General features: G+C 39.2%; 1 protein-coding gene across 11 annotated transcripts in view; it reads right to left on the reverse strand.

Moving 5' to 3' along the window:
* LOC108256205 (intermembrane lipid transfer protein VPS13B) overlaps positions 1–17,975 on the reverse strand; it is a 267,316-nt gene that overhangs the window by 149,725 nt on the left and 99,616 nt on the right. For all 11 annotated transcript variants that reach the window (XR_008393306.1, XR_008393307.1, XM_017452817.3 and 8 more), the window contains 4 exons: positions 11,543–11,687; positions 7,869–7,996; positions 2,594–2,828; positions 1,800–2,026 (listed from right to left, as the gene is read on the reverse strand). Coding sequence is in view for 9 of the 11 variants with exons in the window: in XM_017452817.3 (XP_017308306.2) it covers positions 1,800–2,026; positions 2,594–2,828; positions 7,869–7,996; positions 11,543–11,687 (735 nt within the window). In the remaining 2 variants the exon portion in view is untranslated. The remainder of the gene's footprint in view (positions 1–1,799; positions 2,027–2,593; positions 2,829–7,868; positions 7,997–11,542; positions 11,688–17,975) is intronic.

Here is a 17,975-nt window from a genome sequence, read left to right on the forward strand (position 1 = left end):
TTATCTTATCTTAACTGCAGTGGAGCCCAGGAGAGAGCAGGAGTGTAAAGTGTTCGGTCTTACATGATTGTAGACCTATTTAATCTTTTGGGGTCCAAATCTTCGTCCTGTTTTCTCTTTCTGCCAAAAAACTGAAAGCTGTTTTTGGCTATTTTCAATGCCAATTTTTTTTTTTTCTGTGCCATTCTTAATAAATGTAGTTAATGGATGTTAAATATATGTGTGTCTAATGTTAGCTAAATTGAACCTACATTAATAGATTTTATGTGAGTGCATTTTAAATGAGGGGAAGAGGCAGGGCATCCAGGTGGATGTCAGTAAATAATCGGCGAGTTAAAAACACCTGTTCAAATCTTTCCGATTCATATGTCAAAATGCTCATTTCTCATATATTATTGAGGAGAAATAGACTGCATTTTTGGCAGATAAGTCATACTAGCATACTATCATGTTAAATTGCAAAGCTCCTATACAAAATGCGTAAAAGTTGTTAGGTCTGGTAATATAATCTACAACTGGGTTGAACGTCACTGTACATTTAACAATGCAATATGTTACATAATATCACACATGCCCAGTACAGTCAGATCTTTTAGGCCTTTTTTGTTCAATTTAAAAGTGTCTGAATTTACTGAAAAACTTGTAAACAAGTCAGTGGTACAACTGTCTAATGATTTATGTCTTCTCTTACTCGCACTTTAGTGTAATTTAAATAAATATATAGTAAAGTCTGCTGCTAAATGATGGTGAATAACTAACTGATTAACTATATTCACAGGTAGACTAAAGGTTATTTAATTTAATTATCTGAAATTAATATTACAAACAGTAAACACGTGTGTAGGTTTAAAATAACACTGGTCTATGGTTGTTAGACTCTGTTCTTGAGATTAGGATTGATCAGGTACCTTCCTGGAAAGAGAAACTCAAACATTTTAGAGGAAGACTTCATTACATCTCCAGATATTAAGAAGGAATTCAAATAATGCTGAGTGTTAGCTGCAGTGTGCTGTTACTGTGCTGTTATTGTCCTATTTTTCAGTGTTCAAGCAGCGCATAATCTACACTACACAGAACGAAAGGAGGGAATACAACCAAATGAGGGGACAAATATAATAAATGGTCATTGAAATTAGAATATATAGAGAGTGGCATATATAGAGCCACAGCATTTAAAAAAATAATTTAAAAAAAAGTTTGTCCTTATTATTATTATTTTTTACTCTCTACCTCAATCCATCCATCTGTATATACCCTCTGTGCTAGTCTAGTACTGAACCTCAATACAGCACAGGAATGAAATTTAAAAAAAAAAAAAAAAAAAAAAAAAAAAAAAAAAACAAAGTATGGAGAGACACACATACACATCGTTCATATCTTTTTCTCTGAAATTAACATACACAGTTTATACTCACATCCTTGGCATCTCACAAATGAAATTAATGCTTAAAGGAGGCATTTTTTATTCTGATTAACAAAAAATGTAACTCACATTCAGAGTTTACACTAGAATTGGAGGGGAGGCTAGCATCCTTGGCATCTCACAAATGAAATTAATGCTTAAAGGAGGCATTTTTTATTCTGATTAACAAAAAATGTAACTCACATTCAGAGTTTACACTAGAATTGGAGGGGAGGCTAGCATCCTTGGCATCTCACAAATGAAATTAATGCTTAAAGAAGGCATTTTTTATTCTGATTAACAAAAAATGTAACTCATTCACAGTTTACACTACAGTTTACACTACACGACAGTTTTAGCTTTTAAGTGTAGAACTGTGGGAAGTGCAGTGTTGTACCTGTGGATTGGAGACTTTCAAATAAAGTGGTTGCAGGTCTACATGCAGGCAGATGATGAAGGCATGTCTGGAGTCGAGAGAGGTGGAAGCTGGAAGCAGTTTGTGGGAGGTGACAGCAAGTGTAGAGGTAAAACCTACTGGCTCCAGGAGAGCTAGAGAGCGCTGATGTCCCAGCAGTGTATATACACTGAATTGGCCTACTGTCACTGTCCAGGGGAAAGCATCACCTACACACATACATATGCACAGAAGCACATACTGTATACAAATATAGAAAAACTAAAAAAAAATAATAATTAAAAAAAACACACAAAAGCTTAAGAGGCTAAGAAACAGTTCTACTTTATTCCAATCAACATTTCCAAGCAGGGAATAAAGTGAAACCTGAAATCAGCTAGAGTAAGACATACATACACACCATCATTCCTAAGTGAATTACAATTGAGAAACGACACAATCCAAGCAATTGCAACCCAACTCTGGCAATGTTAGCACTTCAACTCACAATCTTTCAATCAACAGATCATTTTCCTTACCTCCTGAGCTATCAGAAAGCACAAATATGACATAAATGCAGAGGCAGTATGCTAATGGCAAGTCTGAAACTGCAAAGTCCACCACCACATCCAGATACTTACCACCTTGCTCACTGTTAGTCCATATATTGAATGTCTGTATGTGTCTTTCTGTGCACTGTGACTAGGTAATCTAAATAAAATGTGTGATCACCATTGCATGAGAGTATTTATATACAAATGTGTGTTTGTGTGTGCGTGTGTGTGTGTTCTCCATACCCTCCTCCAGTACAGGTCTTGGCACGGTGAAGGGAATCTCCTGTAAGGGCTCCATGTGCCTATGCCCAGCACTCATCATACTGACTTGGGGCAGACAGATTACTAGAGTCCCTGGCATGGAGGCCTGGCTGTGGTACCAGCTGCGTACAGTGCCTGGGATATCACCACAAACTATGGTGTAGGGGCATGGTAGGGTGTCCTTAGGCACAAACACACAGCATGACTGCAGCTCCACCTGTGATTGGGGACACATATACCTTTACTATTAGGACCCAGAGAATGTCTCTCCTGTGACTAATGTGATTCAAATGTTTATAAACCAGCAAAAAAAAGTTAATTCTACAGAGAACTTGCATATGACATTTCTGCAAATAATAAACAACAATTAATGTTTATTTGCTGCAAATGTTTTTGTAGCTAATATTTTTTTTATTCTTCAATTAGTATTGTCCCCCCAATCTTCCTTCAGAAGGCTTCTAGTTCAAAATTATTCTTAAGGTTTGTTTTTTTGTATGCACAGCATGTTTGAACTCTACCCACAGATTTTCAAAAATATAATAATAAAAGTCTGGGTACTGTGAAAGCCACTCCAAAAACCTTAACCTGTTTATTCATGTAGTTGTTCAAGGTTGGTTTTAGGTATGTTTTAGATCACTGTCCTGTTGTGATATCCAATATATTTTCCAGGATTTTTGTTTCAGCAGTACACAGCACTTGATTCCAGAATGTATCTGGTTTATGTAAGTGCTGTGTTGCATACTTCAGAAATTGACATTTGTGATGAGAACAGGCAAGGTTTTCTTCTGATGACTCTTGCATGCAGATAATGTTTTTGAAAACAATTCGGCACAGTGGACCAGTGCAATCAAACTTTCCAGCAGGTCCTTAGCAGTGATGCTAAGGTTTTGCTTTTCATATCTAACCAGTCTGTAATCGGTTTCCTCAGAGAATTTTCTGGTCTTGTCTTAACTTGAATAGGGTTCCTTAACATCCATTTCTTAATAATATTTCAAACAGTGAAAATTACAGGAAACCTTTGGATACCTTTTTATAGCCCTCTCTTGTATTGGGAGCGTAAATTTGGGTGCCCAAAACTTATGACTGCGTATGACTGAAAGTAGCATACACTATCTGGGATAACATCTGCAAATGTGTGAGCAAATGAGGGTTATGTCACAGTTAGTAAATATATATCATAAATATATCACAAACCACACAGTCAGAGAACAGTGAAATGTAGGAGCTTCTGTGATCATGCAAGAAAATGACAGATCACTACATGACTGTCTGTTACTACTTCCTCTTTGCTTAAGTGGTCAAAACATCATCTTAAACCAGAGCACATTCACGCACCAACACTTTCAGCAATTGTTTTAAAGTATTCCACCATATGTAAAATACGTCAACAAAAAGAAATGCATAGAAATACTTGAAAATGCACACAAACCTGTACTGTGCTGACTGCTTCTACTCATGCACATGGCTGAGTTTCTAGTCAGTCAACATGCCTACAGATGAAGTTTCAATAAGTGGTCTACACTGATCAGCCATAATATTAAAAATACCTGCCTAATATTGTGTACTGTAGGTCCTTCTTGTAACGCCAAAACAGCTCTGACCCATCAAGGTATGGACTCCACAAGACCCCTGAAGGTGTGCTGTGGTATCTGGCACCAAGACCATGGCAGCAGATCCTTTAAATCCTGTAAGTTGCAAGGTGGGCCTCCATGGATTGGACTTGTTTGTCCATTACATCCCACAGACGTTCAATCGGATTGAGATTGAGGAAATTTTGAGGCCAAGTCAATACCTTGAACTCTTTGGCATGTTAGTCAATATATTTTTTGCATCATGGAAGGCAGATTGTCCTGTTGAAAGATGCCACTGCCATTAGAGAATACTGTTGCCATGAAGGGGTGTACTTGGTCTGCAACAAAGTTTACATAGGTGGTACATGTCAAATTAACATCCACATCATTGCCAGGACTCAAGGTTTCCCAGCAGAACATTGCCCAGAATGTCACACTGCCTGCGCCGGCTTGCATTCTTCCCATAGTGCATCCTCGTGCCATCTCTTCCCCAGGCAAATGACGCAATTGAACGACATAGCCATCCTCATGATGTAAAAGAAAACATGATTCACCAGATCAGGCCACCTTCTTCCACTGCTCCATCGTCCAGTTCTGATGCTCACGTGCCCAGCATGCTCAGAGGTCAACATGGGCACTCTGACTGGTCTGCGGCCATTGAGCCTCAAAACACAGCAAGCTGCGATGCACTGTGTTCTGACACTTTTCTATCATAGCCAGCATAAACATTTTCAGTAATTTATGCTACAGTAGCTCGGTGCACCTTGAACATCCCATTCCAGATTTAGTTCCCCTCTTTGCTGTTATAATAGCCTCCACTGTTCTGCGAAGGCTTTCCACAAGATTTTGGAACACTGCTGTGGGAATTTGCCTATTTAGCCACAAAAGCATTAGTGAAGTCAGGCACTGATGTCAGGTGAGGAGGCCTGTGGCCCAGTCAGAGTACCAAATTCATCCCAAAGGTGTTCAGTGGGGTTGAGGCCAGGTCTCATGTGCAGGCCACTCAAGTTCACTCTCATGTGCAGGCCACTCAAAACCATTCCTCTGGATGTTAGAAGGACATTAGGAGAAGGAAGACAAGTGCTACTATATACAAAATATCTGTAAAAGAATCATGTACTCTAATATGTACTTGTAGTCTAAGTATTTAAATGTTTTATTAACTTTATAATCTTGCCTAGGTTTTCTGTAAAATTCGCACTAGGTAAAGAGCCAGCTCGTTCTACAGCCACTTAACCTGAACTGTTCGACAGAGAAACTACAATATTGCTGTTTTTCATAACAGTTCCAATATTCACAGCATACATACCCCCACAGAGCACACACATTCACACTCAATCCTGGCTTAGTTTACACAAACAAAGGTAAACTGCCAGGGGGTGGGGACGACATATCTTCCTCATTAATGAATGGCAGCTACACTGGTCAGTGTTATACAGTATAATTTTCCATGGAAACAAACTTTCTGTTGCAGATCATCCCATTTCAGTTTTGGTGCTGCTCCACCAAAGACGAACACATGCATCTGTTTAGGAATTACTGAATTCCTAAAATAGAATCAGTGATTGCTTGCATTAGAAAATACAGAGAAGGAGACTTGCAGAACTGTTTCAAAGAAAAAAACAAAAAGGGTCAATTGTGGCCTCCACAGGCCATAGCTGGCCACTGCTGCAGATTTTAAAACCACAGTTAATCCTAAAGAATACAGGTAAAGTTCATAACTCGAAACTCCCACTGACAACACAAAGGCCTCTCCAGTCTGTTCTTTATGTGAGAAGCATACAGTGGCAAGAAAAAGTATGTGAACCTTTTGGAATTTCATGTTTTTTTGAATAAATTGGTCATAAAATGTGATCTGAACTTCATCTAAGTCAAGGGTATTGACAAATATGATGCGTCTAAAATAATAACACAAAAAAATTTTGATCCCTCACGTCATTATTGAGAACAACCAAAAAACCTCATAGTGCTTGTTGAAAAAGTATGTGAACCCTTGAGTTGATGACCTCAAGCAAGCTAATTGGAGTCTTGTTAAGAAAATGAGTTTGGAGGTGTGGACTACAACTACTTTGACTGATAAAAACCACTCAAACTTTTGGAGTTTCCTCTGCACAAGAAGCACACGCTTATGTGAACCATGCCTGGCCAAAAAGAGCTTTCAGAGGATCTACAATCAAGAATTGTTGATTTACATAAAGCTGGAAAGGGTTACAAAATGATTTCAAAGACTTTAGGAATTCACCAGTCTATAGTTAAGCAAACATTCTACAAATGGAGACAGTTGGGACTATTGCTACTCTACCAAGAAGTGTGCACCCAGTCAAAATGACACCAAGAGCACAATGAAGACTCATCAATGAGGTAAAAAAACAACCCCGAATGACAGCCAAAGATTTGAAGGCATCATTGGAACTGGCTAACATCTCTGTTCATGAGTCTACAATACGTAAAACATTGAACAAGCAGAGTATCTACGGCAGTACACCATGAAGGAAGCCACTGCTTACTAAAAAGAACATTGCTGCATGCCTGAAGTTTACAAAAGAGCACACTGACACTCCACAGTGGTATTGGCAAAATGTTTTGTGGACTGATGAAACTAAGATTGAACTATTTGGAAAAACCACACAGCACTACATCTGGCGTAGAAAGGGCGTGGCATATCATTATGAAAACATCATCCCATCCGTAAAGTATGGTGGAGGCAACATCATGATTTGGGCCTGCTTTGCTGCATCAGGGCCTGGCCAGCTTGAATCATTGAGGGGAAGATGAATTCCCAAGTATATCCGACAATTCTTCAGGATAATGTGAAAATGTCTGTACGTCAGCTGAAACTATATAGAAGTTGGGTGGTGCAACAGGACAACGAGCCAAAACACCGGAGCAAGTCCACAACAGAATGGCTTCAGAAAAACTAAATCTGCCTTTTGGAGTAGCCAAGTCAGAGCCCAGACCTCAACCCAATAGAGATGCTATGGAATGACTTGGAGAGAGCCATACACATGAGACGTCCAAAGAATATGACAGGGCTAAAGCAGTTCTGCCAGGAAGAATGGGTTAAAATTCCTCCTGAACGATGTGCAGGTCTGATCCACAGCTACAGGAAGCGCCTGGTTGAGGTTATTGCTGCCAAGGGGGGGTCAACCAGTTATAAATTATAAGGGTTCACTTACTTTTTCCACTGCCATTTTGAATGTTGAATGAGTGTGTTCAATAAAGACATGAGGAATCAGAATTTATTTTGTATTATTATTTTAGGCACATTATATTTGTCAATACCTTTGACTTAGATGAAGGTCAGATCACATTTTATGACAAATTTATGCCGAAAACCATGAAATTCCAAAAGGTTCACATACTTTTTCTTGCCACTGTAGCTCAGACTGCTGGTGTATAGTACTCAGGATGAGGCTGTATGATGTGGCTACTGGTCACAAATAGCAGTATAAAAGATATTAGTCAGAGAGGCAAGCAGTAGAATTTGCACTTTAGAAATGATTAGGAAAAACAGTGAAGTTAGAAGTTAAAGCTGTGTTAAGAAATGTGAAGTGCTGGTTCTTGTAGTGTGAATTTTTATTTAAGGCTTTGTAAGATAATATAAATGATGGGAATGATGGATGATGGCATGTGGAATTGAATAATCAGTGAATTACGGAATTTGACAATGCTGGGAAGTTGTGTACCTGCAGCGTAAGACGTTTGACAGCATTCCAGGCCTGTGAGATTAGGTTCTTTATCCACTCCTCTGAAGATGCTGCATGCTCAGTTGCTGACTGTGTAATCTTCAGTGGGATAGAAAGGGGACGAGACTCTAAGATATACATAGACAGACACACAACACACACACACACACACACACACACACACACACACACAGACAGACACTCCTGTAAGATTACTTCCGACATGTTCGCACTGGGAGAGACTACATAAGCAGCTAGAAATTTGCCCCCCCCAAAAAAAAACAACAAAAAAAAAACTCCTCCATACTCAAAGCACACATACCAGATGACTGTACATATCTAGTATTACAGTTTATTTTTGTTTAGGAGACAATGACAAAATTAATATATGCAGATAGACAAAAGGCAGAATATTGAGGGTTGGCTCCAAGAACAATCATATTGCATTTATATTTTTACTTTGCATTTATTACATATTGCAATTATACTGTCCCTTTGCCACACATTGCAATTGTGATATGCTTTGCAGTATATTACAATGAACTGGTGTAATCATTTTATCTTGATTAAAGGGTGACCTAGATTAGTTTACACACACACACATACACGCGCACACACACACACACACACACACATACAGTGAGGGAAAAAAGTATTTGATCCTGATGCTGATTTTGTACGTTTGCCCACTGACAAAGAAATGATCAGTCTATAATTTTAATGGTCGGTTTATTTGAACAGTGAGAGACAGAATAACAACAAGAAAATCCAGAAAAATGCATGTCAAAAATGTTATAAATTGATTTGCATTTTAATGAGGGAAATAAGTATTTGACCCCCTCTCAATCAGAAAGATTTCTGGCTCCCAGGTGTCTTTTATACAGGTAACGAGCTGAGATTAGGAGCACACTCTTAAAGGGAGTGCTCCTAATCTCAGCTTGTTACCTGTATAAAAGACACCTGTCTACAGAAGCAATCAATCAATCAGATTCCAAACTCTCCACAATGGCCAAGACCAAAGAGCTCTCCAAGAATGTCAGGGACAAGATTGTAGACCTACACAAGTCTGGAATGGGCTACAAGACCATTGCCAAGCAGCTTGGTGAGAAGGTGACAACAGCTGGTGCGATTATTCGCAAATGTAAGAAACACAAAAGAACTGTCAATCTCCCTCGGCCTGGGGCTCCATGCAAGATCTCACCTCGTGGAGTTGCAATGATCATGAGAACAGTGAGGAATCAGCCCAGAACTACACAGGAGGATATTGTCAATGATCTCAAGGCAGCTGGGACCATAGTCACCAAGAAAACAATTGGTAACACACTACGCCATGAAGGACTGAAATCCTGCAGTGCCCGCAAGGTCCCCCTGCTCAAGACAGCACATGTCCATGCCCGTCTGAAGTTTGCCAATGAACATCTGAATGATTCAGAGGACAACAGGGTGAAAGTGTTGTGGTCAGATGAGACCAAAATGGAGCTCTTTGGCATCAACTCAACTTGCCGTGTTTGGAGGAGGAGGAATGCTGCCTATGACCCCAAGAACACAATCCCCACCATCAAACATGGAGGTGGAAACATTATGCTTTGGGGGTGTTTTTCTGCTAAGGGGACAGGACAACTTCACCGCATCAAAGGGACGATGGACGGGGCCATGTACCGTCAAATCTTGGGTGAGAACCTCCTTCCCTCATCCAGGGCATTGAAAATGGGTCGTGGATGGGTATTCCAACGTGACAATGACCCAAAACACACGGCCAAGGCAACAAAGGAGTGGCTCAAGAAGAAGCACATTAAGGTCCTGGAGTGGCCTAACCAGTCTCCAGACCTTAATCCCATAGAAAATCTGTGGAGGGAGCTGAAGGTTCGAGTTGCCAAACGTCAGCCTCGAAACCTTAATGACTTGGAGAAGATCTGCAAAGAGGAGTGAGACCAAATCCCTCCTGAGATGTGTGCAAACCTGGTGGGCAACTACAAGAAACGTCTGACCTCTGTGATTGCCAACAAGGGTTTTGCCACCAATTACTAAGTCATGTTTTGCAGAGGGGTCAAATACATATTTCCCTCATTAAAATGCAAATCAACTTATAACATTTTTGACATGCGTTTTTCTGGATTTTCTTGTTATTATTCTGTCTCTCACTGTTAAAATAAATCTACCATTAAAATTATAGACTGATCATTTCTTTGTCAGTGGGCAAACGTACAAAATCAGCAGGGGATCAAATACTTTTTTCCCTCACTGTATATATATATACATACATACATACATACACACACATATATTCACACAGTATCTCACAAAAGTGAGTACACCCCTCACATTTTTGTAAATATTTGATTATATCTTTTCATGTGACAACACTGAAGAAATGACACTTTGCTACAATGTAAAGTAGTGAGTGTACAGCTTGTATAACAGTGTAAATTTGCTGTCCCCTCAAAATAATTCAACACACAGCCATTAATGTCTAAACCGCTGGCAACAAAAGTGAGTACACCCCTAAGTGATAATGCCCAAATTGGGCCCAAAGTGTCAATATTTTGTGTGGCCACCGTTATTTTCCAGCACTGCCTTAAACCTCTTGGGCATGGAGTTCACCAGAGCTTCACAGGTTGCCATTGGAGTCCTCTTCCACTCCTCCATGACCACATCACGGAGCTGGTGGATGTTTGAGACCTTGTGCTCCTCCACCTTCAATTTGAGGATGACCCACAGATGGGCAATAGGGTTTAGGTCTGGAGACATGCTTGGCCAGACGATCACCTTCACCCTCAGCTTCTGTTACACAAGCTGTACACTCACTACTTTACACAAAATATTGACACTTTGGGCCCAATTTGGACATTTTCACTTAGGGGAGTACTCACTTTTGTTGCCACCCAAAATATGTATCTGTAGGCATGACAACCTGCTAGCTGCAACTTGCATAAAAGGAATAAAAACAGCATGATGTTACATAAGCTTTTGGCTCACCCAGAACATTATAAAGGGCTTACATACAGAATTCAGTTTATATCAGAGGAGGAGGATTTGGATACAATAAGCTCTACTGATACATACAAGGTACACACACTTATTTTCAATGGACTTCATTTTTGTGTACAGCTATCGGGTGGGTTTGCTTGCTCAAGTGCATGCAGCTTTATAAGTGACCCTGACAGACTGCAGCCTTCTGTGCTGTGTGTTTGTGTTACTGTGTGTGTGCAAAGAAGGATGCAAAAAGTAGTGTTTAATGAAAGCTCTCTTAATCTCAGCTCTTTGGTGACTAAGCACTACTGAGGTTTGGAAAAGCCACAAAAATCAAAGCTATTTACCATTCAACACATCTATACTCGGAAGCACACACAAACACCATAAAACTGTATTATATTCAAGATAACAGCAGCAGTGATCTCTCTCTTATCCTAACAACCAAAAAAAAAAAAAAACTACTGCCATGCTGAAATACTACTAGTAATTGTGAGATACCCTGTTATATGCTGGAAGAAATGTTTCCAAAACTTACAGTGCATATGTATTTTAAACTGTAGGGTGGACTGCTTATTAAAATTCCATTCTGACAGGAGAACGTATTTTGATTGAAATAGTCAATATAGGCAAATTAAATCAGCTGCTCTCAACAATCTTACCCAGGGTAACAGCAGTATTGTTCCCTTGTCCCTGTAGGGTACCTGTTATGGTCTTTGTCTTCATGGGGCTGCTGATGTAGTCTGATGCCTGATTGGAAAGCTGCTTGGCCAGCGGAGTACTAGCCACCGATGCTTCATCCTCTCTTGTCTTAATCAACAACATGGAACCACTACCAAAAGTCTGCATCTACAGAGTGAGAAGGAAGGCAGATAAGCAACACACATATTTAAACCTAGATGAGTTAAAAACCACATAAAAACAGAAACAGAGGCACAGAACATGCGCACATAAAAGTATTGCAAGAATTAAACATTACAGTGGAATCAGACTGGAATAACATACAAAAAGGGAAGGTCCTATAGTACTGTCATCAGCTTAATGTCCAAGTCATGGGGCACAATTGCACACTTATTTGTTTTAATTTAAAATGGATTAAAAAAAATTTTTTAGCAATTAATCTACATGCAATAATCCGTAACAAAAAAGTGAAAACATTTTTAGAAAATTTGACAGTTATTTAAAAAATGTAAATCAAAATGAGAACTCTCATTTAGATAACCATTCAGACCCTTTGCTAAAGACAGGAGCACACTGGTGTCCCTCATTGTGAAATTGGAGAAGTTTTGAACCACCAGGACTATTCCTAGAGCAGAGACGTTAGAACAGATCCAGAGCCATATCTCCCTGCAGTTCTCTGCTGGTTTCCCACTGAAGCTAGCAGGGTTGAGCCTGGCCAGTACCTGGATAGGATACATCCTGGGCAAAACTAAGGTTGCTGCTGGAAGTATTAGTGAGGCCAGCAGGGGGTGCCCACCTTGTTTTCTGTGTGGGGCCTAATGCTCCAGTATAGTGACAGGGACACTATACTGTAAAAACAGCACCTTCCTTCATATGAGACGTTAAACCGAGGTCCTGACTCTCTGTGCTTAAAAAAAAAAAAAAAAAAAAAAAAAAAAAAAAAACATTGGCCCTTCTCCATCATGGCCCCTAATAATCCCCATCTCTGAATTGGCTACATCACTCTCTCCTCTCCACTAATAGCTGGTGTGTGGTGGGCATTCTGGCACAGTATGGCTGCAGTTATATCATCCAGGTGCATGCTACACAATAGTGATGGTTGAGGACCCCCCCCCACCCGTACCTAAATTGTTTAATTGTGTTAAACAATTTAAAACATGGCACCTTTATTGGCAGACCTCCCAAATTTTTAGGTGAGCAAAAGTATTGGAACAGATAATCAAAGTAAATTCATGTAAATAACACTTAATATTTGGTTGCATACCGCTTGCTTGCAATAACTGCACCAAGCCAGTGAACCCATGGCATTACCAAAATGTTGCATTTTACTTGTGTGTTGCTTTTCCAGGCTTGTACTGCAGCTTCTTTGAGTTGTTGTTTGTTTTGGATGGTTTCAGTCTCCCATTTCAGAGCTGAAATGCATGCTCAACTTGGTTAGGCTCTGGTGATTGACTTGCCCAGTCTAAAACCTTCCACTTTTTCCCCCTGAAGACTTTTGTTGTGTTGGCAGTACTTTTTGGGTCATTGTCTTGCTACATGATGAAGTTCATTCCAATTAGATTGGATGCATTTCTGTAGAAATCCCCCCCAAGAGATTAAGCTTGGTTCCAGAACTATTGCAGCTCCTCTCTGTACCTTTTTGTGAACTCCAATCTGGTCTTCTGATTCTTACTGCTCATGAGTGGCTTGCATCGTGTGGTATGGCCTCTATATTTCTGCATTTGAAATCATCTTCGAACGGTGGATTTGTAGTACCTTCCTGCTCTGTGAAGATTGTTGGTGACAGACCCATCACAAAAACTGTTTATTGGATGATATATTGTCCCAGAAATAATTGCGATAAACAATATTATTGTCATTTTAAGACCATGTCATGCTAGTGATATGATAATATAATAACATAGGTTTTATCTTCTGAGAAAAATATCCTTTACATTTAGTCAGTATTTTGTCATCATATTTATAATTTACTCTGACTAAAATGGCATTGAATATTAGTCAATGTCATTTTAGGTAATGACAAAATGCAAAAATTAAACCAAATATTCACAAATTTTATATATTAACTTAAACATGCATCAATAAAAACATGTGAAAATTGGCCTTGTTATGAAAACCTGATCTCGTGAAATAATAACATTATAATGTAATTGCTATGTAATACTATTGTAATGCAATACTGTGAGTTCTTTATGCTTTAGTTATTTATTGTCCATGTTTTAGTGCATTGTTACAGAAAGAGCGTTTTCACGACATGACTCACCATTCGACTTAGTGCATTTCTAGGTTCAAGTTCACCTGCGCATTTTGTGCAGAAGCAAGTTGACATATTACGTTTATGTTGTGTATATGTCTGATTAATCTCTTATGTGTATAGGATATGTTTGAGTGAGTTAATTAACTCGCTAGTGTTCATTCACTGTTCAGCTTCAGCTCACGCAGCTTAAGCAAGCCCAACATTATTATGTGTATCCGCAACCGGATTATGTGAAAGACTAGAAATATTCTTTCTAGATTTTTCTACTTAAAAACATTTAGTGCATTGTTAATATCTTGCGTGTCATTTTTTCAACAGTATGTTTTCATTAGAATTCACATTAAAATGTTCACGTCTTAAATTCAAATGCACAGCTTTTGCACTCAAATGTGCATTTCTATCTTAAATTCAAATATTAATTTGACAGTCCTAGAGCTGACGAGAGGACATAAGCAGCGCAAATGGCTAATATTTTGGTGCGTCCGGAAACTCCCCCTCACACCAAGCACTGCGTGCACTTCATTGTTTTGCTGCCTGACATTGCCAAACCTTTTGTTTCATGTTATTCTCCAAGTTATTGATCTAGTTCCGTTTTCTTATTTGTGTATTTTGGATTATCACTGATTTTGCGGTCAGCTGACTGAACTTGTGCCAGTATTCTGTTTACTTTATTTTGATTCACGCGTTGGATTTGCCTACTTGCCTCTCAAATAAAACTCTTCAACTGCATTTGCATCTGTCTCTACTCGCCAAACATGACATGGTGGCATTCATTCTTATGTAAACAAACATGCATGTAAACACAATGGACAATATCGAAGTCAGCAAAAATTATAAAGGCCATGTCCATATATCATACGATACATTGATAACATAATTATCGTGACTGGCCTAGTTGGGGATGACGGTACCTTTTTTTTTTTTTTTTTTTTTTTTTTTTTTACAGCTATCACAATGTTTGTCATCAACTGCTGTTGTTTTCCTTGGCCGACCTGTCCATGTCTGGCTGTTAGCACACCAGTGGTTTCTTTCTTTTTCAGGATACTCCAAATTGTTGTATTGGCTATGCCCAATGCTTGTGCTGTGATATATTGTCCTTCTTTGCTCAGCTTCAAAATGACTTTCTTTTCTCCCATAGACGGCTCTCTGGTCTTCATGTTGGTTTATCCTTTTTAACAACAAATGCAGTCTTCACAGGTAAAATTGTGATGCAAAACTTAGGGCTCAAACCAAGAGCAGATATTCAGAGCTATTCATTCTTTAAACAATTAATTTATCAAGGCACACCTGGGCAGCAAGAAACACCTATCAGTCGTGTGTTCCAATATTTTTGATCACATGACATTCTGATCCATCATCTCATTCATCTTTTGATACTGAATCCAAATGTCTTCAATGTACTGTATAGGGAAAACAACAGAATGGGTGTTGCTGTTCCAGTACTTTCAGAGGAGACTGCAAGGTGCTGAATGGCAAAGCCTACCCCTTGAACTCTTTGGCATGTTCCTCAAACCATTCCTGAACAGGGAACATTATCCTGCTAAAAGAGGCCAGTGCCATTAGGGAATACTATTGCCATGAAAGTGTGTACTTGGTCTACAACAATGCTTAGGCAGGTTTTACGTGTCAAATTAACATCCACAAGAATGTCAAAAATATGTATATTTTTGACCCTGTATGTATAATTTTTACCTTTGTTGACTACACAAAACCCCAAATAAATTAAAACTTAAAACCAAATTCTTGTTTTTTATTAAAGATGCATATTGTACAATCATTCTGCCACAGAAAAAGAACAGTTCAAAGAAATTATTGAAAGTCCAATATTGCCATGACATTCACAGTCATGATGAGTGTATGCAAACTTTCGACCACAACTGTCTCCTCCATCCACATGATCGTTAGCAAACTGCAGCAATGTTCTTTCTGGAGACCAGTGAATTTCTCCTTGCAAATCGGTCATGCAAACCACTGTTGTTCACTGTTCTATTAATGGTGGACTCAGGAACATTTACATTAGCCAATGTGAGGCCTTTTGTTGCTCAGCAGTTACCCTGGGTTCCTTTGTGATCTCGCGGACTATTACACATCTTTCTCTTGGAGTGATCTTTGTTGGTCAACCACTCCTGAGGAGGGTAACAATGGTCTTGAATTTCTTCGATTTCTACTTAATCTATCGGATTGAGAATTGGTGGAGTCCAAAGTCTTTAGAGAGGTTTTTGTAACTTTTTCTATCCTGATGAGCATCAACAACTTTTTTGGAAGTCCTCAAAAACTTCCACAAACGTGTTGTGAAGATCCGACTATGATAGATCCCTGTTTTTTAAATAAAAGAGGGTGCTCACTCACACCTGACTGTCATTCCACTGACTGAACACCTTACTCTAATTTCCCCTTCAAATTAACTGCTAATCCTAAAGGTTCACAGACTTTTGCCACTCACAGACATGTAATATTGGATCATTTTCCTTAATAAATAAATGGTCAAGTATAATATATTGTCTCATTTCTTTAATTGGGTTATCTTTGTCTACTTTTAGGACTTGTGAAAAAAATAAGTACAACCCATGGAAATTGTTGTTTTTTTTTTTTTTACATATTTGGACAAGCAAACATTTGATTCACATTCTAATGAATGACACATAAAATTGACATTTTGTAGTAATTTTCACAATTTAAATTAACAAAAAACACAGATCAGTCACATGGAAAAAGTAAGTACATCCCGACATTTATCACATTTTCAAATCCATCAAATTAGAATCAGTGTTCAAGAATGGGTGCCAGTGATCAGAACCTCTCGCATCTAGTGTCTGGTATTCCCTTTGTTATTGAGGTATGGGGTGTCATCATGCCAAGATCTAAAGAATTCTATAAGGCATTCAGAAAAAAAGCTGTGGATGCCTGTCTGGGGATTTAAAAAGATCTCCAAATTATTTGAAATACATCATTCCACTGTAATGAAAATAATTTATAAGTGGTCCAGATTTCAAATGACTGCCAATTTGTCCAGAACTGGCCGTTCCAGCAAATTTAGCCAAAGAGCAGACCGTCTTATCCAGAAAGAAGTCTCCAACAACCCCAAAATTTAATCACAGGATCTACTAGTAATTCTTGCAACTGTAGGTGTCAAAGTGCATGCTTCTACAATCAGAAAGAGATTGCACAAATTTGACCTGCATGGGAGGCATGCCATGAAAAAGCCTTTGCTGTCTAAGAAGAACATTAGAGCAAGACTACAGTTTGCCAATGAGCATATAGGCAAAGGCTTTTTGGAATAATGTGCTCTGGATACACGAATCAAAAGATAGAGTTGTTTGGCCACAGAAACAGCAGAAATGTTTGGCGCTGACCAAAGACACCTTTTCAGGAGAAGTACCTCATACCCACTGTGAAGCACAGTGGTGGAAATTTTATGGTTTGGGGTTGCTTCACTGCCTCAGGGACTGGACAGCTTGCATTCATTGATTCATTGAACTATAAATTCTGCATCATATCAAAGAATGCTTGAAGATAATGTGAAGCCATTTGTCCAAAAGTTGAAGCTGAACTGAATGTGGACCTTGCAACAAGATAATGATCCTAAGCACACTAGCAAATCAACCAAGGAATGGCTCAAAAATGGGGGGTTATGAAATGGCCTCGTCAAAACCCGGATTTGAATCGCACTGAAATGTTGTGGGGGGGATTGAAACAGGCAGTACATGCAAGAAAACCCTCTAACATCTTGCAACTGAAAGAATATTGCATGGAAGAGTGGTCCAAAATTCCAGCAAGCCGATGTCAGAGGATGGTGGACAATTATACAAAATGCCTATGTTACGCCACGGCCAGCAGAGAGCACTGCGGTACGGCCGCTGACTGGTCACGTGTCTCTTTTGTTTTCGTTCACTTCCTGCTTGGACACTGAATTAAGTTTGAGCATGTCTCTGATTTGCCCCAGGTGCCTATGTTTTGAGTTAATTAAGTTTGTTATTTAAACCCCCCGGGTGACTGCGCACATCGCGCAGTATTATAGTTGGTTTACGTTCGTCAAGTCAAGGAAGTGTAACGGTATGTGCTAATGTGTAGCATGCTAGCGGTCGTAGCTAAATGCCCAGAGTTTGTATAGTCAGTAGAGACCGCGCTCCCTGTGTTTATTTATATGCTGAGTAATAAAGACTTTGACCTGCACCTGCATCCGCCTCCAGCCTCGTTCC

Source organism: Ictalurus punctatus, chromosome 23, assembly GCF_001660625.3.
Source record: "Ictalurus punctatus breed USDA103 chromosome 23, Coco_2.0, whole genome shotgun sequence".
NCBI lineage: Eukaryota > Metazoa > Chordata > Actinopteri > Siluriformes > Ictaluridae > Ictalurus > Ictalurus punctatus.